Genomic DNA, 21,398 nt, shown 5'->3' on the forward strand with positions numbered 1-21,398 from the left:
CTTCTAGTTTCATCTTTAGGTTAGTTGGATGGCTTTGTTTCTTGGAGAAGTTTAAAGCGAGAACAGACGACTCCTTTCCCAATGCAAATTAAATTGGTGTCATGTTATGAAGCGAACTGTTCAAGCTACATGGCTTAAAATTTGATTTCGTCGTCACTAAGTCCCTGTGGGTCAAACATAATAAGGTTAAATACCTTACCAAACAAAAAGAAAGGGGACATTCTTGTAGACTAATACAGTATTGGCAATATGGAAGATTAATAATTATGTTTATGAATAGGAACTTCTCTATCCTAAATGTAAATGGCCCCTCGTATCTGCAGCTGCATGCACCTTCACCATGGTGTAGATATCGTCGATCAATCATGACATTAACACTGCTGATGGGACCTGTTCTTGTACATAGCCAAATTCACTCTCTTTTTTTAAATATAAATATAAACAAGCGTCAGTCAGCTCCTCATCTTCCTTCTGTGATATATCCAAATCCAATTGAATAAATACAGTAGACGACCACCATGGCCCTCGAGTCATGGCTTACCAAGGTCAAGTCGGCAATCTCCGCCGGCCTCGACTCCACAGCTGTCGTCTCTCGCAGGAAGCAGACACACCTCGTCGGCATCCTCGCCTTCGAGGTTGCCTCCTTCATGTCCAAGCTTCTCCTCCTCTGTCGCTACCTCTCCGACGCCCACCTCTCGCACCTTCGAAACCACACCATCGCCCTGCCCGGTGTCCGCAAGCTCATCTCCGACGACGACTCTTTCCTCCTCTTCCTCGCCCGCGCCGAGCTTACTGACTCTCTCCGGCAAGTCGCCGACTCCGTCGCGGCCCTTGCCCACCGCTGCGCCGACCCTGCCCTCCGCCACTTCGGTCTCAGTTTCCACGAGTTCGCCGATTCCGGCCAAGACTCTAACCGCTGGGTGATGGGGTGGAAGGACATGGAGACCAAGCTGGCCAAGAAGATGGATCGACAAGTGTCGACGACTGCGGCACTCTTTAGGGAAATGGATGAGCTGTCAGAGGCGGAACAATCTTTGAAAAAGTTAGTGCATGGCGGCGGCGGATCGCGGCTGGCCATGGTGGCAGAGTTGCAGCAGAGGATCTTCTGGAAGAAGCAGCAGGTGAAGTACTTGAGGCAAACCTCGCTTTGGAGCTCCACCTTCGACGCTGCCGTCGCGCCCCTGGCGAGAGCCGCGTTCACGGTTCTCGCCCGGATGAAGTACGCCTTTTGCGACGGCGAACCGTGTCCCTGGCCTCGAGCTCTTTCTTCCGGCTTCGCTGCCGTCTTCCCCTCCGACGACACGGCTTCGACACAAAAGCCGAACTGCGGGTTCCTGGAGCTTTGCTCGGAGACCCTGAATCCGGCGCCGTCGACGCTGGGCGCGGCGGCGCTGTCGCTTCACTACGCGAACCTGATCACGGTACTGGAGAAGATGGCGCGGGCGCCGCGGGCGGTGGGGGCGGAGGCGAGGGAGGAGGTGTACGCGATGCTGCCGGCTAGAGTGCGGGCGCAGCTGCGTGCGAGGCTGAGGGGTGTGGGGTGGGAAGCGTGCCGGGACGTACGATTGGCTGCGGAGTGGCGCGCCGCGTTAGGACGGATCGCGGAGTGGCTGGGGCCGGTGGCTCAGGATACGATCCGGTGGCAGGGGGAACGAAGCTTTGAGGGGCGGCGGAGGACCGCATCGACGCCGAGGGCGAACGTGCTTCTATTGCAAACGCTTCATTTTGCGGACCTGGAGAAGGTGGAGGCGGCGGTGACGGAGCTCCTCGTCGGGCTCAACTACCTGTGGCGGTTCCAGAGGGAGATGGCAACGGCGCTTGGCAGTACCGCTGGCCTCCAACAATAAGGTTCGGTTCGGTTTACTTTGATTTGGTTTGTACTCATCATCTCATTTGATCGTAAACATGGAAAAAGCTTTTGTGTAAAAACATATAAATATTCTACTTGTATTTTTGAGTTAATTGACCTTACGAAATTCCAAAAGATGTACTAAATGAGTTAGTGAGTGATGTAGTAAGTCTTGCCCGGTCTGACGTGGTAAGGTAGGTCAACAGATCGTCCAACCTGATCGGTCTTGGGGTCCACGGTCAAGGTGATCTTGCCCGGCCCGACGTGACAAGGTAGGTCAACAGGTCGTCCGACCTGGCCGATCTCGGGGTCCATGGTCAATGTAGCCTTAGGAATTCAGACCTAGTCGTCCGAGAGCGGTCCACCTGGTCCGTTCACATAAACCTTCTTACCCGGCCCATGGGGTCCAGCGCTCCATTCACCCGGCTGAACGTGGCCGAGGCTAAACCTGGGTGGACGGATCAATACAATAGACCCTTGACCAATCAGCCTACCTGGCTTACCCATACTCATCATCTTGCCCGGCCTGCACGGGCCTTTACTCTGCGTACCCGGGATAGCATGACTACAGTCAATCCCGGGTATGTGCCGCACCGCTAGATCATTTCCCGGGCTACCCGTCGCTTAGCCCATCCTGGCTTGATCAGTCTGCTCAGTTTATCTTGGCTGTTCTTCTTACCCGACCATCCCGCTAGGACACGTAGTTTACCCGGCCAGTACTTATCATGGTTGTTCCCGGGAAACCCGCCTAGCCTTGCCGTCAACGATCAGCTCATTCAGACTGCTCAGTCTACCTGGTCTGCTCAACCATCCACTCCGCCCATCTTACCCGGATAAACCCGGCCATCGCTGGTCCCGGGCACCCTTATCCCACTCCGACATCAATCCTTGGCTCAAGTCCTCCTAACATACAATTGTAATACAGACAATCAAGCGTGTGAACTGCCGTGCAGGGGAAAGGCTACCTTCATGTCTCCACGTCTCACCTCGTCATTGCTGCCATTTTCCTACTTACAGCTAAACGACAAAGGTGACGTACAGCACCACGCCGCAGAGCAGTTATAGGCGTATCGCTCCTGTTTCCTAGATGCCACCCTACTGGCACAGGTGTCAGACACGTCCAGGTTCTGTCCCCCCGGATACCACCATAGCCTGCTCCCCTGACAGATGGAATGTTCGCTTCGTAGGTATATCAGTTCCCACGCAGGTATCAGCTCTCTCTCCGAACTCTCGCATTCTCACTACTACTACTACTGCTGCTTTCTCTTCTTCGATCTTGATCTGAAGACTGACTTGAGCGTCGGAGTGGCCTGCCGGGACTTCCCGGCACCAGCTAATCCGTTCGTTCGTGGTGATCTCGCAGGTCCCCCTCCTACCAGGGCCCGCACAGGTTGAGGTGACATCTTCTTGACCGGTGGGTTGACTGTCGTCGATTTTTGGCCGGAACAAATTGGCGTCGTCTGTGGGAAAACTGAGCTGAACGTCACGATGGTCACCACTAGACGCACCATCGACAACCGCGAGCCTGAGGAGGAACAGAACCCTGTGGCTCCTGACCCCGGGGTCCCTCTCACGATGTCACGCGAAGATCTCCGGTTTGTCATCCAAGATCTGTTGGATGTGATGCCGGGACGCGCTCAGCCGCCGCTTCTTCCTGCACCCGTTGCTAACGCCCCCTTTGGGGCTCAAAGGTCTTCCCAGTGGAGGAGGTCTTGCTCCCAATGGGTTCCACTAACCGAGGTGGAGCCTCTATAGAAGCGGATTCGCAGGGATCCCATGCTGGAGGGGATTGACGCGAAGACCGTAAAGGCCAATCCCTCATGGCTTCCCCAGTGACTCCCCCCATGCAGTTGCACAAGAACCCCTTTTCCAAGGAGATCTTGGATCAGAGGATTGCCCCCGCGTTTTAAAACAACGCCAGTGGGGGAATACAATGGGTCTACGGACCCTGAGGACCACCTCTGCCGGTTCGAGAATGCATCCCCTGCTCCATCAGTACCCCGATGGAGTTAAGTGCCACATTTTTCTCAATATCCTCTCCGGATCAATGGTGGCAGTTTTGAGGGCATTTGGTGATAGAGATCGAAAAGGGAAGCCACATCCAAGACATCGAAGAAGCCAAGAGATTTCAAACATCGAAGAACACATGGAGATCTTCTAGAGATATTGATAAATATCTACAATCGAGTTTTCTCTATTCCTAGTCCTTAATTTCCAATTGTAGAATGCTATATTTGATTTCAATGGATTGTATCTTCAACATTATAGAGTAATTTCTTTATTCTAGGATAAGGGAGTAGCCCGATGACATATTGACTATATAGTTTGATTTCCTTCTTTTAATTGATGTTATGTTTGTCTTGATTCAATTTTAGTGTGCTTTATAGTTGCCTGACTCAGAAATTAAGAGATGAACTGAGAGGTGAATCTTATTTTCATAACTATACAATTGAACTTGAGTTTTTGATCACGAAAATAGTTCGAATGCTCTCAAGGATAACATTGATTATCAAAGAGCTTAAAGTGTTTAGTTTGATTCAATTACCATGAGAATAGGAGTTGTGTCAGGGTAAACACATCATTGTATTTTGAGAGGAAACATCGATTATCTAAGAATAATTCATCTTCAAGATTAATTTGACACCTTAAGGTAGGAGTTCATAATAGAATTATTGATACTCATCGTGGTAAAACTGAAATTCTAGAATTTATCTCAAGATTTAATTAGTTCTCAATTAGTTCTCTATTTAGTTTTCTTAGTTCAATTTAGTTTCTCATTACAACTATATATTTCCTCATCTTTGATTTCGTCTAGATAGCTGACTTTGTGCGTAGCTAGTATTCAACAATGTAGTCCAAGAGGATGATATTTTTAATATTTGATGACGATCATACACTTGCGGTTTCACATGAACAACGGACTCATAATTTCATGTAGGAAGCTCGAAACTAGGGTTGTACACCATATTTACCTTCTCTACACTCCCTTCTTCAACTTCATATTTAAGTTTCAGAATTCTCAATCCTTTAGGTCCATCAATGAGTTTTGAGCAAAACTCATTGACTGTCTTAGATAACTCTGATGAGATCCAATCTAAATCTTGTAGGTTTCTACAAAGCTCCTTAAGGCTTTTGTAGTCATGCATAGTTTATTTTCAAAAATTCATACAGGTGGATTTAAAGAAATTAGTACCAAGATGGTGATGATTTTAATAAATCAATACCAGGGGCGGCTCGAGCCTCCAAGAGGCCCTAGGTGATTTATTTTTTAAATAATTGTTATTATTTTAAAAAATTTTCTCTCATCCTTTTTTATTCGGACTTGAGACCGATATTGGTGGGTTTAAAATTTTTTTTAAATAAATTAAATTATTAATTTTAAAAATAAATTTTTTATATAATGATATTTCAAAGTTCGACAAATGACTTGCAAAATTTAAAACTAGAATTATTATATTGATGAAATTTCATCATAATTAAAATATGAGAGTAATTTAGTAAATAAAGATGAAATATTTCGAATAAAAAAAATCTAAAATTTTGAGAATAAAGATGAAATATTCAGAATAAAGATAAAATATTAAGATAAATCACAAGTTTCTAATGTGAACTGACAAGATTATAAGTTTATAATAAGAATTATTGATAATAAAATAAAAATTAACAGAAGCATAAAAAAAGATTTGACAGGGAAATGAGGAAGGCGATAACTTTAGGTCTTAAGATCACCAAAAAATCTATAACAAAGACTTTTTATTCTGATCATTCCTCTCCTTGCATCCCTTGTGATGATCTTGGAAATGTTTTGAGGAGAGAAAACAAGCTATCAAATAAGTAAAATGTTTGAAGTTGAGCAAAATAGGTTGTTAGGTTAATAAGGAAGGAAAGAGAGGAATATAAAGAAACTAGTAAATTAGAGTTTTAAAAATTAAATAATATTAAATATATTAGAATCATACCAAATCTCTACAAAATCCAATGATCATGCAAAATCTTTCCAAAATCCAATAAAGATATTTTAATAATTTTTTATTCTCTTAATATATATATATATATATAATAATTAATATATAAAAAAATGGGCCCTTCTAAATTTGGGGCCCTAGGCATAGGCCTTAATGGCCTATGCCTAAAGCCGGCACTGATCAATACCAAAGGTGATGATGTTTTGACGAAATTAGCACCAAGATATTTTTTATTTTTTATTTTTAATTATTTAATTATTTATCTATCTTTTTAATTTTGTTTTATTTTTCTCTTTTAATTAGTTATTAAAAAAGATAAATAAATTTTTTATTTTTATTTTTTACTTTTATAAAAATTCCATAAAATTTTGAATGTTTTTATAAATCTTCTTTTGTATTTTTAATTTTTTTTCAAAACTCTAAAATTTTAAAAAATATGAATAAAACGTATTTTTAAAAAATGAGTTTTTAGGGTTTTGTATAAAAATTCTTAATAAAATAATTAAATTTTTATTTTTTTTATTTGGTTCCGTCCAATTTGATTCGGATTATATAAATAAAAAAATAGTAATTTAGGGCTAAATGACGAGAATAGTATTTTCAGAATAAAGAATAGACCCTTTAGGAAATAATAAATTATGATGCGTATTTTAAAAATTCCATAACTTTGAATGCATCCTTTTTGATAAAATGCCTAACTTTTTTTATTAAAAAAATGGTAAATTGCCTAAATTTATTTTTTTAAAAAATTGTTAGCTTAACTCACTCTAATTTCATTCCCTTGGAACTCCAGATGACCAACACACGTAGGCAGATGCTACTTAGCCCTCCTTCACTCCCATCCTTTATTATTTTTTTAATCCTGAGATCCCTGCAAGGATGTTTGTGGTTGTCTAGAAAGAACCAATTCTTTTGCCTTGTAATTTTCAACATAGGTCAAGAAATCTTCGATCTAGATACATGTAGATTTGAACTTAAATCAATCATGCATCACCTACATTACGCCTTGCAACTTTCTCCATGTGCATAGCAAGCACAAGAATACATCTATATTGACACCGCCCTTGGCTATCTCATTTCTGATGTAATTTAACAAAATTGATATAACTGAAGGTTTCATGTAATGACATCTCTGTACAAGGATTTATAAATTTTAATTTTTCTGCAATATAAACTGTAGATATTATAGAATTACAATTACTTATACATTGCTCCAATACATATCTTGTATTTTTACATAGGTGTTGATTGAATAGAGCACAGAACTTAGTCAAGTAACATAGCCACCTTATCCCTCAAACTGCTCTTCTTTTTTGTCAGAACTGCATCATTTTTCCATATTTCCTTTCTTGTGGTGGATGGTTTGATAGTTGTATAGCTCAAGGCAATATGGTCTTCTGCAAATGTTGCTGTTTCATGCTCTTCAGATTTAGGTTTCTTCAGGAGAGTACCCAAAAGGAGATCCAACATATCCTGGGCAGGATCTCCTGTTTGGGGGATATTTGCTGCTGAAGTTTCAGATTCAGAATTCTTTGCCTCATACAAATGGCAAGTGGAGTGATTGGAAGTTGGCATTTCAGTGCATCTGGATAGGGCTTTGTTGGATCCAGAAACCAGGTGTGGACTGCATACGCTGGGAACTGAAGAGATTGAAAGATGTGTCTGCAATTGGTGTTCCTTTGAAGTTGAGCGTTCCAGTTGTCTCTGCCTATCAGCATTTACATACTGCAATGGATAGTAACAATAATTCAGTAATAAGCAGAAATGCAGTGGCAAAAGATACTTACAAATGATGTCCTGTTAATTGAAAAAGGGACTCTGAAAGCATTAGCGATAGAAGATAAGAACAGCATAATCTTAGACCCTCGAGATAATGGAAAATCACCCTAAGAAAAACAATGTATAACAGTAGAAAATGCATGTTGCTGTGTCAAAAGGTTGAGCCAGTTGACACTAGTATCACCAATACCACGGAATGTATTATGTTGACACTAGTATCACATAGATTTGTCACAACCTACTTATAATTATACTAGGAATGTATTAAAAAATGCATAGACAGGGGGTGGGGACTCCTTAGGTGTAGTTAACCCTAACAGTTTTCCCTAAATTAACATGGTATTAGAACACCAAGAATCTAGGAGCTAGCTTCTGTTTGTTCATCCTCACATGTCATCTTTCTCGACTATCTCAAGCTTCATGCATGCCCCCTTGAGCTACTGCCAATGCCTCTTCTGCAGTAATCAGAGTGTCCGGATCCACATCTTTGGTTCATCATTCCTCAACCAGTGGTTTTGGAGTCAATGGAGGATCCAAGATCCGAGAGATAAACATACAAGAATTCACTTGAATGATTTAAGTTTTGTAAGTGAAACAATATAATGGAGTATGGATAGTACCTACTCAGAATTCATTGGAAGGGTTTTAGTTAAATACCGATACAAACCAAGATGTGTTTATCAAGCATTACCTTGATTCTAATAACTGACTAAAACATAAACTTAAGTTGATCCACCAAAATTATCAAAACACAACAGCAGTATCCAATTAAAGATTGGAGCTTGGATGATTTTTGGTTGAGTCAGCCTCAGTGTGATTGGATGAGAAAATAGATCGAGCTAGGGGTTCAGCACATCTGCAGTCTGATTGCCTCCTGACCTGCAAAACTTATCATGCCCTTAGCAAGTCCCTTTCCATGGCAGGGAATGACCACATGAATGACAGAATAATCCATAGCACATTTCTTGTGTCGGTCAAAAGTTATGCAGCTGAGGTGTTAGACAACTCCCATAACACAATCGTAAACCATATTCACAAAAAAAGAGCATCACACCAATAAGATGATAGTTTAACTTGAAGAAATATTTACTAAACGTTATTCACGTTTATAAAGTTCTAAATTAATAAAAAGGACATGATAAATATTAAAAGCCTAAATAGGAGTGCAGAACCCAAAAGAAAATTAAATGGGAATCCTGTAAAATATATGATCTCCGGACTCTTTGGTAGCCGAGTCCCCAAATATTGATAACATGCCTAATGAACTGTAAACACCTCATCAATAATGTGAATATGATTTTGCAGAGTTGCGAACACAAATAAACCTGTAAGGATCTTTGGAGTTATTGCTAAGGTAGAGTTCAAAATCTGCCATCACTGAAAAATGGGAGGTTAAGGGATTCCATTATATATTATCTTTAAAAAGTAATCATATTTGCTTTGTTGTTTAAATTGATTTTGATTAAGGATTGATACAGTTCATTTAGACAAGGTGAGAATAAATCTAAACTGAGTGCAAACTGATGGAGCAAACCACTCCCAGCTGGAGCTATATTTCTAAAGATGGAGAAATCAACAGCCTCTTATGGCGTTGACAAATGGAATGCCAATTAGTAGGAGATCATTCTGTTGATGATATTCACAGTCAATGGGGATCCACTAAGGAGCGAGATCTCTCAGCGTATGACACTTTGTTATACAAATGCTATGGGTCATGTCACATTTAAAGTGATCCAAAGCATTACATAAAATGCCCTAGTTGAACAAGAACCGAGGAATATTTTTGTATGACAAAAATCAAAAGGGCACTCCTAATTATCTGAATTGCCAAAAGGTCACCCCTTGCTTTTAAAAAGTCAAAAGGACACTACATCATATTTCTTATATCGAAAGTGCCCTTATTGCAGTGTTATTGTATAAACAAATTCAACTAGGTCAACAAATCTATATATAAAGCACTTTTATATCAAAAATGTCTTTACGAACTTGGTCAAAATTACTTAAGTTATTCAAAATCACTTCAAAATGATCAAAATCATCGTACAATTATTGTAACAACCACTTAAAGCGATTTTAACCTTTTTACGATGAGTTTGACCTTTTTAAAGCAATTTAATCAAGATTAAGCACTACTGACCAAGTTGGTTAAAAGTTTTTTTAATATAAAAGTGCTTTATGTATAGTATTTTTGATCAAATTAAACTAAAAAATGATTTAATTTTACGTGTTGTAACAATTACTCTGCAACTTCTACAACAGTGTATAATAAGGATATTTTCGAAAAAAGAGTGGTGTTTTGACGTTTTAAAAAGGAGAGGGGGACGATTCTGATAACTAAGAATGCCCCTTTGATTTTTTGCCTATTTTTGTATGCATGCCAAAGTTAGGGATGGTATGGCCAACCGCTCGTAGGGGAAGGCATCAAGGCCATATCGTTAGATCCTATAAACAACTAGCTAATTTGTCAGCTTATGATAGCTTCTCCAACACCTATGCCTAATATGTCCTAACTCTACTCAAATTGATTTAAGCATCAAAGAGCCATTCTTGGGCCCTAACTTGCACCGATTTTGTTATAGGTAGAGTCATTATTGGGCCCTAACTTGCACCAATTTTGTTATACCTATTTTTTTAAAAGGGCTTAGTATAATAAAAAAATCTAAGGGGTTTTTTATAATATTTTTGATTAGATCTCTATAACCCTTCTCCCTCTCATCCGTGCTCTATCTCCATGTAGTAGTCGCTCCAAGGCGATTTGGTTGTTGATCCAACTAACCCTTCATATGGATTGGATATCATCGCCTCTCATTCATGTTGCTATCCTCTCTATGCAACACCTAGTCAACCCTCCTAGTGGCAACATTGAAGTCTCCTTAATTGACTCAACCAAATCCGAGGCCAGCGATCTCGTCTCCATGATAAGTGGACAGAGCAACTCAATGTCCTCCTTCTCACCTTAAAACTTGCCCCTTTATATGGTTTTCCAACCCCAACTCCTCCCATAAATGACAACTCCTCCACTCGGCCAACCCTTGTACACCAACCCCTTCAACCGGAGCTATCAACACCTATTGCATCAACAAATCTAATTAGAAAAGGTTGAAGGATTATTTGGCGAACAACAAAAACCTCATCTGCCTTCCCAGTGCTTATCATTGATTCCCTCTCATGCTAGGCACCGACAAAACCAACAAATGAAGGCAGTGAAGCCTTGCCTCTCATGCTAGATCCCCTTCCCATTGCACTTATGCATTTGAGACAAATAAGTGTGGAGCCTCTTAACTTCAACATAAGATTACTGATGATGACACTACAAAATCACAAGGATAAAACTTATCTTTCACAACAGTAATCAAGGATTTAGGTAATTTAAAGTCCTTTTATGATATAGAAGTTGCTAAAGACATTTATATCTCATAAAAAAATGTGCTTAATATTCATAAAGAAGTTTATATGCTAGTCAAATTTGACATTAAATGGGATGCAAAATGGAAAACAAGTTGGACCGGATGATATTCCAATAGAGATATAAAAGTGTCTAGAGAAATAAGATATTGAATGACTTACGAAATTGTTCAACCTAATATTGGAAATGAAAAATTGCTAGATTAGTGGAGGGTAAATACTTTAATCTCCTATATAAAAAGGAAACGTACAAAATTGTACGAATTATAGAGCTATGAAACTAATGAGTCATAGTATAAAACTTTGAAAAAGAGTGATAGAAAAAAGATTAAGAAGAACAAGGTGACTAAAAGTCAATTTGGAATCATGCCCGAAATGTCGACAATAAAAGCTATTGGAAAAGAAGCAAATCTTACACATGATGTTCATTGATCTAAAAAAAACTTATGATAGGGTCCCGAGAAAATTATATAAAAAATTTTAAAAATATATCAACATAGAATATATTAAAATAATTAAGGATATGTATGAGGATGCAATGATATGAGTGAAGACTCCAAACGAATTAACTGAAATATTTCTTATAAAGATAGGATTACATCAAGGATTAACTCTAAGTTCTCCAAGATGCGTTACCAAGTTGTATGTTGTTTGCACATAAGATTACTTTGGTCGATGAGACATATGAAAGTGTAAAAACTAAGTTCGAATCTTAGTAGGAAACGTTAAAAGTAAAATGTTTTAAGTTTAATAGAGTAAAAATAAAATATATAAAATTTAAGTTTAGTAATAGTAGGCGTAGTAAGACAATTATTAAGATAGAAAATGATAATTTACCTATAACCAAGAATTTTAAGTATCTAGGTTTGTTTTTGCAAAAGGATGGAAGAGTTGATAGAAATGTTTTATATAGGATACATACAAGATGGTTGAAATGGAGGAGGATGTCAAGTATTCTTTATGATCATAAGATATTTCTAAAATTTAAAGGAAAGTATTATAACATGACGGTTAGACCTGTTATGTTATATGCAGTTGAATGTTTATCTATGACTTAAGCACATAGTGGAAGATGAGAGTCGTAGAGATAAGAATGTTAAGGTAGATGAACAGACATATGAGGATGGACAAAATAAAAAATGAGAACATTAGAAAGAAAATCGAAATTACGCTTAGTGAGGGAATACTTTAAGAGATGCATTTAAAATAGTCTGATCATGTATTTCCAATAAATACCCCACAGTTAGATGATGTGAGACTATGATAAATATAAATATAAATAATCAAGATAGAGGGGCACTAAAAAAAGACTTAGTTAGCAATGATAAAAGAGGATAAATTTTATTTAAATATAGATGATAATACAATAGGGGATCGAGTCTAATAACATACAAGAATCCATATAGTTGATCCCATCTAGTGAGATAAAAATAGGGTAAAGGCTTGGTACCTACTTGTAATCATGCAATATCGAGGGATGCATATTCTAAATTATAATAATAAGATTATAGAGGACTAACTAGGGATAACCAAATCTAATAATTTTCCATAAATTAACATGCTTACTGAGATTAAATGGTTTAGCAACAACATGACTACTATAAATTGCTTGAAAATAACTTATGCAGGTACTAGGATAGGCATGCACAACCAATCAATACCTACAAGAAACAACATAAAGTCATAAATACCTCTTCAGCAATGCGCACCAAATCATCAACTGTGATTTCTATTTCATTGTCAATCATCGGAGGGCAGGCGACTTCATCACATTTTTGCCTTGTAGATTTTCTAACTTTTGTCTTTGCAACAGTCCCATAAGCCACTTTTGTTAGAGTTCCCATGTCTTCCTCAGTATTTGTTTTAGCCATTCCATGTTTAGACAAGGAATTATTTTTGGCTACGTTTATTTTACTTCTTTTTGTCTTTCTTTGTGCAGCTTTGTTACTTTCAACTGTTTCAGGTTCACTTAAAGTAAGAACGCCATCAGTTGGTCTATTTTTCTGGATTTTGGCAATTGAGTTTCTTTGAAAACCACCATCCAGCATGTCAGGTTTCTTTTCTGATAGTGAACATCCATTCGTTTCACAATAGTTGCTTGTTTCATTCACAGAGTTTGACCTTTCCATCCATGAAGGCAAACGCCTCTTTTTTCCAGGATCAGTGTTGACAACTACTTCAGTCATACTTTATTCTGTACAAATTTTAGTATTGTATCATAATTTATTTTTTTAGTACATAAGAGACAGACAAGCAGAACAAGTATTGCATGAAATCCATAAATAAAAAATACTGACATTTCATAATATTATCAAACTCAACTGGGGATCTGTTGTATAATGTAAGCTTGCAGAAATTTTATATTTTCCCGAACCCATTAAAGCTGAATAGATATGGGAATCAATTACGAAGAACCATGTAGCAAGCCAATCCTTTACAGATGCAAGGGATAAGGCTGAATATATAGAAAATCTTCTTGGGGAAGTTGAGAAATTAGTCTGGATACAATGGAGAATGAGTTACCCTCAGGAGTATGAAGCCATAATTAGTACAAGTGACAGAAGGGACGGAACTCAGAATATATTATCTCAAATAAGGAGGGTTTTCTCTTCGGAAGACCCAGCTCAAGGATCAACGGCTATTCAAAACAAGGCATATAGGGACCTGGAGAAGTTATCCTGCGATAACGTAAAGGATATTATCAGGTACTTAAATGATTTTATGAGATTGGCAACAAAAACTGATCGATTATATGCAGGTCCTGAATTATCGGAGAAACTATGGCTTAAAATGCCTGATGATCTTGGGGAAAGAATTAAAGCAACATATGATGCAAAATATTCCGGTCTCACAGTTGGTGTTCTTCCTAGAATTATTTTTGCTTATGAATTCTTGGAGCAGGAGTGCAGGGAGGCAGCATATAAAAGGAATTTGAAAAATTTATCGTTTTGTAGACAAATCCCTATCCCAGGGTACTACAAAAACACTAGCTTCAAGTCATATGGTGTGCGAAGGTCAAAGACATACAAGGGTAAGCCGCATGAGACTCATGCAAGAATTGAGAAGAGGAAACACCTGATCAGAAACAAAAAGTGTAAGTGTTATTTATGTGGACAAGAGGGACATTTTGCATGAGAATGTCTTAATGAAAGAAGGAATGTTAAAAGGGTAGCAATCTTTGAACAACTTGACATTCCAGAAGACTGTGAAATTTTATCTGTGCAGGAAGGCGAAGACCAGAGTGATGCTATTTTCAGCATTTCGGAAGGGGAAGAAGGAAATGAAGATTTGCAAAGGTCTGTTCAGACCCTTTCCTTTATTAATGAAACCGCCTTTATGCTTGGACAGATGGATGGAGGTTATCGACCCCAAATAAGAATAACAGAAGAACAATTAAAATGTCAACATGACTGGCACCTCAATGAACCAATAACTCCTCCACAATCAAGCATCTGCACCTGTTGTAAAAGGGCGACCCTACAAAGAGCGCGAATCCACTGTCCAAGCTGTTTAATTACAACTTGTAATCTTTGTGGTCCTTATTACTTCCAGCAGCAAGTGCCTGTGGCACCATCAGCCCCTGCTCCATTCCTCTCATATAAACTTCTTAAGGAGCAACAATATTACATCTCTTGGTGTGAAGGAGAGATGGAAAGAGTAAGGAAAGAGGTAAACTTCTATAAACCCAGTATAAATTACTTCTAACCAAGGAATTAGCAGAAGATTTCCAGAGCTTATGTCTTGAAAAGAATAAAGGCATTCTGGAGGAAGAAGACGAAGAATTTGCTAATGCAATACTTGGAGAACAAGTCAGCAATCTTACTGGTGGAGGACCAAGACTTGTAAAGAATATACTCTACAACTTAATGATTGAAATAGACATTCCTGGAATTCCGAAGTTCTCACTAAAGGCTATTCTGGATACGGGGGCCACCACCTGTTGTGTGGATAAAAATTTAATACCGGAAGCTGCGTTGGAAAAGAATACTTTCATGGTCAAATTCAGCGGCATTAATTCCCAACAGACGACCAATATGAAGCTGAAGCAAGGGAAAATGTTTATAGGGGAAAACATTTTCAGAATTCCCTATACTTATAGTTTCCCCATGATTTTGGGTGATGGAATTCAGATGATAATTGGATGCAATTTTATTCGAGCTATGCATGGCGGCGTCCGGATTGAAAGGAATGTGGTAACTTTTTATAAAAATCTCACTGTGATTAATACTTTACCTTCAGTAACATCTGCTGCAGTTATAGAAGAACTTGATCTTGAAGAAGAAGAATACATCCAGCTTCAAGGAATGGTTAATTGCTCAATCGGTCAGTCACAGAAGAAATTTAAAGAACAGTTTGGGCCTCTTCTGAAGGAACTTCAGGAACAAGGTTATATCGGAGAAAATCCTCTCCAGCATTGGGCGAAAAATCAAATTGTGTGCCAGCTGGATATCAAGAATCCTGACTTTATTATAGAAGATAAGCCTCTCAAGCATTTGACACCTCAGCAGAAGCAAGCTTTCACTAAGCATGTTGAAGTATTACTGGAGCTCGGAGTTATTAGACCCAGTAAAAGCAGACACAGAACTACTGCTATTATAGCAAATTCTGGAACTACTATTGACCCAAAGACATGGAAGGAAATCAAAGGCAAGGAACGCATGATATTCAATTACAAACGTCTTAATGATCTTACAAATAAAGATCAGTATAGCCTGCCTGGAATTAAAACCATCTTGCAGAAGGCTAGTAACAGTCAAATTTACTCTAAATTTGATCTTAAAAGTGAATTTCATCAGGTAGCCATGCACCCTGATTCTATTGAATGGACGGTCTTCTGGGTCCCTGACGGATTATATGAATGGTTGGTCATGCCATTTGACCTCAAGAACGCCCTTGCAATATTCCAGAGAAAGATGGATAGCTATTTCATCGTTGCAAGGCACGCAGTGCTTTACACTACAAGCCTTACTTCGATTTGTGTGAAGTCCTTGTGAAGTCTCTTGTTTCTGTAAGTTCCTACTGTTGCAATTAGAATCTTGCCAGTTTATGAGTTTTTCTGTGCATTATTTCTAACTGTGAAGTAGAAGTCCACCGCGCACCTTTGGTATCAGAGCGAAAATGAACATGTCAAGCTAAAACTCCAGGGGCAGGATGCAAGAAGAGAAAGCGGAGGTTAGTTGACTGGGATAAATTCTTGGGATTTGGTAAAACGACAGATCCTAACTTGGCATTTAGGCAAGGATTGTCATTATAAGACCAAGGGCACATCTGTATGAACCAAGTCCCTTGAAGAAATACCAGAATTAACTCAATCTAAGCTTCCAACCTTAAGTATCCCAGCCCTTCTCTTTGAAACCAATTAATACTCATTCTGTTTTATGAGCAATTACAGCTACGTAATAACAAGAAACACAAAGTCCTACAGAGATGCAGTCCAGGCTACTGATCCCATAGAATCACCTGCTGTTGGTTTTGCAAAACCTAATGATTATCAAACCGGGGCTTATAATATTTTGCTAAAGCAAAATAATACTCTAATTCAACTCCTCGTCCAGATTGTTGAAAGTCTGAAAGAAGTACAGGAGGAACTTAAAGCTATCAAGGAGCAACAAAAGGGAGGTACATCTACAACAACTTCTTTGCCTGACTCTTTAATTGAAAAATTACAGAATTTGTCTCTAGGACCTTCTGAGAAACCAAAAGAAGGAAGAGGCAAGTTATTCAAGGACCCTTATAAAATATTAAAAGAAGAGCAGGAGAAGTTAAAAAATTAAGATAGCTGCCAGAACCACTTCTCAAGCTATTCAAGAACAACCATCAACTCCTCTTTATGAAGACCAGATACGAGAGTATAGAAGAAACCAAAGAAGGTTGCATAATGCTCAACAGACCGCCAGAAGAATTAGCAGGAGGCTAACTGGTGGATTAAATACCCCTCACACGTTGGAGCAGCAAATTGACCCTCAAGCTCAACTGAGATTATCTATGCAGGAAAGGGCATCAATTGTTCCTGCAGAAGTTCTGTACCACTCAAGACGAGATGATGCTCATCATCGCGTTTATATGCATCGATCTGAAGAAGCAATTCTTTGTGTTGATGGCAATCAGCAAGATAGAACCTTCATACAAGAAGCTACAATCAATTACAAAGAAGTCGTATGCAGTACATCCATCTGGGAGTATTGCAGGTAAGAATTCAAACCCTTCACCGACAGGAAGAAGGAACTATGGCACTTATTGTCTTTCGAGATAATAGATAGCTCGGTGATCAAGCAATACTGGCAACAATGGAGGTTGATCTCACAAGAGGAAGTCAGCTGGTATATATCATTCCTGATTTAATGTTAACCATCGGGGATTTTTATAGAAATATCCAGATGACAATTCTAACCTGGGGTTATGAACAATGGAGAGATGGAGAAGCTAACCTCTTAATAATAAGAGGTTTAGTTGGGAAACTCTCAAATACCCCTAATATAGGGTTTGCCTACGAGATACAAGGGGTAGTGGATTATTTAACAAGCCACGGTGTTCAAGCCCTTCCGGGACGAAGGTACTCTACCTCTCAATTACAGGGATTAAACTGGATTATAAATCCTACGCAGGTGAATATCCCAATGCAACCAGCAGAGGTTGATAGCCAAAATCTGATGGGCAGAAGAATTTCATTAAGCTTCTGAAATTATGTTGCTAGCAAGGACGGCTGGATAGCAACCTAATTATAACAACAATGATGAGGAAATACAAAGTGATGAGGAAAGGTCATCTCATTTATTTGCTCCTTTTTTATTACATGACCTTGTAGAATCTCTGAAAAAGGAGCATGAAGACGTCCAACGCGAGATGAAAGAAATTATGGAAGTTCCTTATGGAACTCAGGATTTCCCATATATCTTGGTAAGAAGACTAACAACTACAGGGTCATACCAAAAGCAAAGAGCCCTGGAGCTGCAGGGTTTGACTTAGTCGCTGACAAAGATCATTACATTCTTGCTCGAGAAAGAGCCCTAATATCTACGGGTATTTGCATTGAAATACCCTTTGGAACATATGATCGAATCGCAACAAGATCAAGTGCCGCTTAGAGATTAGGCCTTGATGTAGGGGCCGGCGTCATTGACAGTGACTACAGAGGTGAGATATTGATTATGATATTCAATCATTCCAATCACAATATTAAAATCTCACAGGGACAATCTATAGCTCAAATAATCTTTGAGAAGATTATTACACCGGATGTATATGAGTTACCAATGCTTTCTGAAACAGAAAGAGGAACTGGTGGTTTCGGTTCTACCTCTGAGGATCATAATACCCCCAAAGTAATTAATGAGCAAGCTTCATCAGAAAGGGGTAAAGAAGTCATTTCGATTTTTCTGCAAGAATCTGACTCATGTCAGGACAATCCTTTGAATGTTCATGCAAGAACTACAAGCCTAGGGGCCTCTGTACTCCAGTCCATGAATAATTCATTGAAGGAAACTGACACTAAGGAAGATGAGTATTTGGCAACTATCCAATATATGGCTTCTATTACATTTCCAGAACCTGAAGAACTTGTACCTGAAACTGATGATGCACCTATATGAGATCCTGAAGAACTAGAATTAGAAAATATTCCAATATGGAATTCTGAAGAGACTTATAATTATCAGAAACTCGTGTTTAGTCCTGAAAAATTAATGACTCCATTAGGGGAACCTAGTGGCAAGTTTGATTACTATGTGGACTATGTCATTCCACCTATTGTTGATATCCCTATCATTCCAACAGGATGGGATGATGATAATGATGACACCACTAAGGAAGATGACAAATGAAATAATCCATTCGCATCGGAAGGTGGTGGGATAGATTCGCAACAGCCGCAACCACAACAACAGAAAAAGTTTCCTTGCCATGGGTGGATAAGTGAAAGTGAAAGTGAAGATGAACAACAAGAGCAAGAGCAAGTTCACCAAAATACTTCTGGTATTAATTCATCCCAGATCATTGCCGTAAATGCAGAGCTTGATTATCCAATTTTAAGGAGGTTGGCAAGAAATCAAAATCAGCATCTATACTCCTCAACAAGTGCAGTAACATCCCCATATACACCAGCACAAGATGTTGCAATAGGACCTCCAGGATATCCCCCAGCAGACCAACGTCCTCCAAGGCCTCAGCCCATTTATGAACAGCAACCCCCGAAAACAAGATTCAGAGGAAGTAATATCCAAATTTTCAATGATATAAAGTTTGCAAAAGCAACACAATTCACTTGCAGAACATACACTCTTGGTGATCCATAAAATAAAAGTACACTTCTATACAGATGAGCAGTATAAAATATCACTTTAACTGCACCAAATTTAGCTTGTCAATGTAAATTGGTGTCAACTATTGTGCAGATAACTTTGAAGCCTGAAGAGAAAAACAAGTGACTATTATAGGTTCCATCACGATCCACATGAAGCATTGTAAGTGTTGGGATAAATGTGTCGGAGGATGATTTGACTACCCTGTCTCTAACATCTCCAATTGATAATGAAACAGCAAACCAAAACAAAAACCAAGAAGAGCATCAAGGCTAGCACCAGGTAAAAAAGAGGTTTGTCTTTCCACAATTAATTCGCCATCCTAATGCCTTTGGAACTTTTGAGGAATCCCATCTCACAGCGTTTTTTCTTCTTCTTCTCATTTTTTTTTTCGAAAATAAAAAGCGGCACGTATATTTCTTGCTAATGTATGGCAATAATCTCTATTCTATCACCTAATCACAATTCCCTCTGGGAGCAGCCTCCGTTACAACTCACATGTCCATGACAAATAATGCAATTAAACTCAAAAAGAACAATTGGAATAAACAAAAAGGCGACTATTTCATCAATAAAGATGAGAAAAATTAACCTGTAGGTTGCCGTGGGTGCCGTCAGAAGCTGCATAGGTCAGAACAACTCGAGAACGCAAACCCTAATTCCGCAACAATCACAAATCGAATTCTCTCCGCAAGAACCGAAGGCGAATGGCGAGGAACGGGAGAGAACCGAGCAGAGGACGTTAGAATCGATCCAACAGAATCGTGCTTGGGTCGGCCCGATGAAGAAGAGTTATGATAGCCCCCAGCCGAACTTGAGTTGGATAATGGGTTGTTAGTATACGCCTTTACACTAATTTAGTGTAAGAGGGACATCAATTATTTTTCAATTAATATCTTTAATTTTGTATTAAAATGATGCAGTTCACTTGCACAAAATGGTGCAAGTACTGATTTGAAACCCTTTGAATAAATTAATTTAATTTATAAATTTTATATATTATTAATTTATATTAGTTATTAACTTAAATAAGTAATATTTAAAATATTTATTATATTACTAAGATTATAAATATTTTAAAATTTATAATATTGGTAATTTCATCACAAACACACAGTTAAATATTTGAAATTTCAAAATGCATAAATATAAAATACATACCTAGCATACAATTTAAAGATCCGACAAACACTAAAGTAAACGTACATTTAAAATAACTATAATAACATTGTAATATTAAATAAATCATTGTTTAATATTCTGGAAAATCACTTCTCAATAAACCACCGAAATAATCATGAAATTTACCGGAGTCATTCAAAGGATCTTGAGATTCTTGCCCTTCTTCTTGAGAATAATTGAATTTAGATCCTTCTCTTTGATGTGGAATTGATTGAGATTTTTGATTTTTAGTTCTCTTTTGCATAATTCTGACTTGTTCATCGTGAATAAATTCACGCAATATCGGATCGGCGATGGTATTCAAATCTTTGAATAAAATTTTATTCTCTTCCTTGAATATAGCAACATCGGTACTTCGATCCAATACCACAACAAGTTCGTCATTCTATGAAATCATTTTTGTCAGTGGTTGTTCATTCTTTCTCTTCAATTTTGCTTTCTTCACCCCAATAGGTCGTTTAGTTGAAGTATCACCACTGTCCGAATCAGTGATATTAAGATTAAACGAAGAGACACGTGGAGATGAAGATGAATAAATATCTTTCTCGAGATTATAAGATTGAGAATAATCAACTTGAGCAGTTTGTCGTTGCACTCTCATAGATGCAGTTTTGTCGTTGGCTCTGTTGAATTTCTCAATACCTTGAAGAATGCTCCACACATGTCCAAATTTGAACCCCTTTGAATAATTAGGATCTTGCACTAATAACATTTGAGTACGATTCATCTATAAAAAAATAATACAATTATGAAACAGAATTAATAACTAAATTAAATATTGATTATAAAATTGATATACTCTACAAAATAAATAATGATAACAACTTACAATATCTTCCTCTGATGCTCCACTTGGATTCAATTCTTCGATTTGCCGTATGCAACCCTTCAATTTGGAAATAGCAGTAATGATAGTATTCA

At 38.4% G+C, this 21,398-nt stretch overlaps 2 protein-coding genes and 1 pseudogene across 2 annotated transcripts; 2 read left to right on the forward strand and 1 right to left on the reverse strand.

Moving 5' to 3' along the window:
- The first annotated feature begins 481 nt into the window (after nt 1–481).
- Nucleotides 482–1,939, forward strand: LOC141812650 (protein PSK SIMULATOR 1). Its single transcript, XM_074700664.1, has one exon. The coding sequence runs from the start codon at nt 519–521 to the stop codon at nt 1,845–1,847; it is 1,329 nt and encodes a 442-aa protein (XP_074556765.1). The 5' UTR covers nt 482–518; the 3' UTR covers nt 1,848–1,939.
- A 5,011-nt stretch (nt 1,940–6,950) lies between these two features.
- LOC141812644 (uncharacterized) lies at nt 6,951–20,092 on the reverse strand. Its single transcript, XM_074700656.1, has 3 exons — nt 19,888–20,092; nt 12,690–13,192; nt 6,951–7,539 (listed from the first exon to the last, which is right to left on the reverse strand). The coding sequence occupies exons 2-3, from the start codon at nt 13,182–13,184 to the stop codon at nt 7,081–7,083; spliced, it is 954 nt and encodes a 317-aa protein (XP_074556757.1). The 5' UTR covers nt 13,185–13,192; nt 19,888–20,092; the 3' UTR covers nt 6,951–7,080.
- LOC141812753 (uncharacterized) lies at nt 16,984–18,587 on the forward strand (annotated as a pseudogene).
- Nucleotides 20,093–21,398: the final 1,306 nt, after the last annotated feature.

Source organism: Curcuma longa, chromosome 19 (assembly GCF_044706935.1).
Source record: "Curcuma longa cultivar G26 ecotype Majalengka, Jawa Barat chromosome 19, ITB_CL_G26_1.1, whole genome shotgun sequence".
Classification (NCBI taxonomy): Eukaryota; Viridiplantae; Streptophyta; class Magnoliopsida; order Zingiberales; family Zingiberaceae; genus Curcuma; species Curcuma longa.

What these genes read in the sequence shown, in the direction of transcription:
- LOC141812650 (XM_074700664.1), top strand. Translation starts at nt 519, where the DNA reads ATGGCCCTCGAGTCATGGCTTACCAAGGTCAAGTCGGCAATCTCCGCC.
- LOC141812644 (XM_074700656.1), bottom strand. Translation starts at nt 13,184, where the DNA reads ATGACTGAAGTAGTTGTCAACACTGATCCTGGAAAAAAGAGGCGTTTG. An exon ending in TGGTGCGCATTGCTGAAGAG is followed by an intron (nt 7,540 to 12,689) that starts GTATTTATGACT and finishes TATCCATTGCAG; the next exon opens with TATGTAAATGCTGATAGGCA.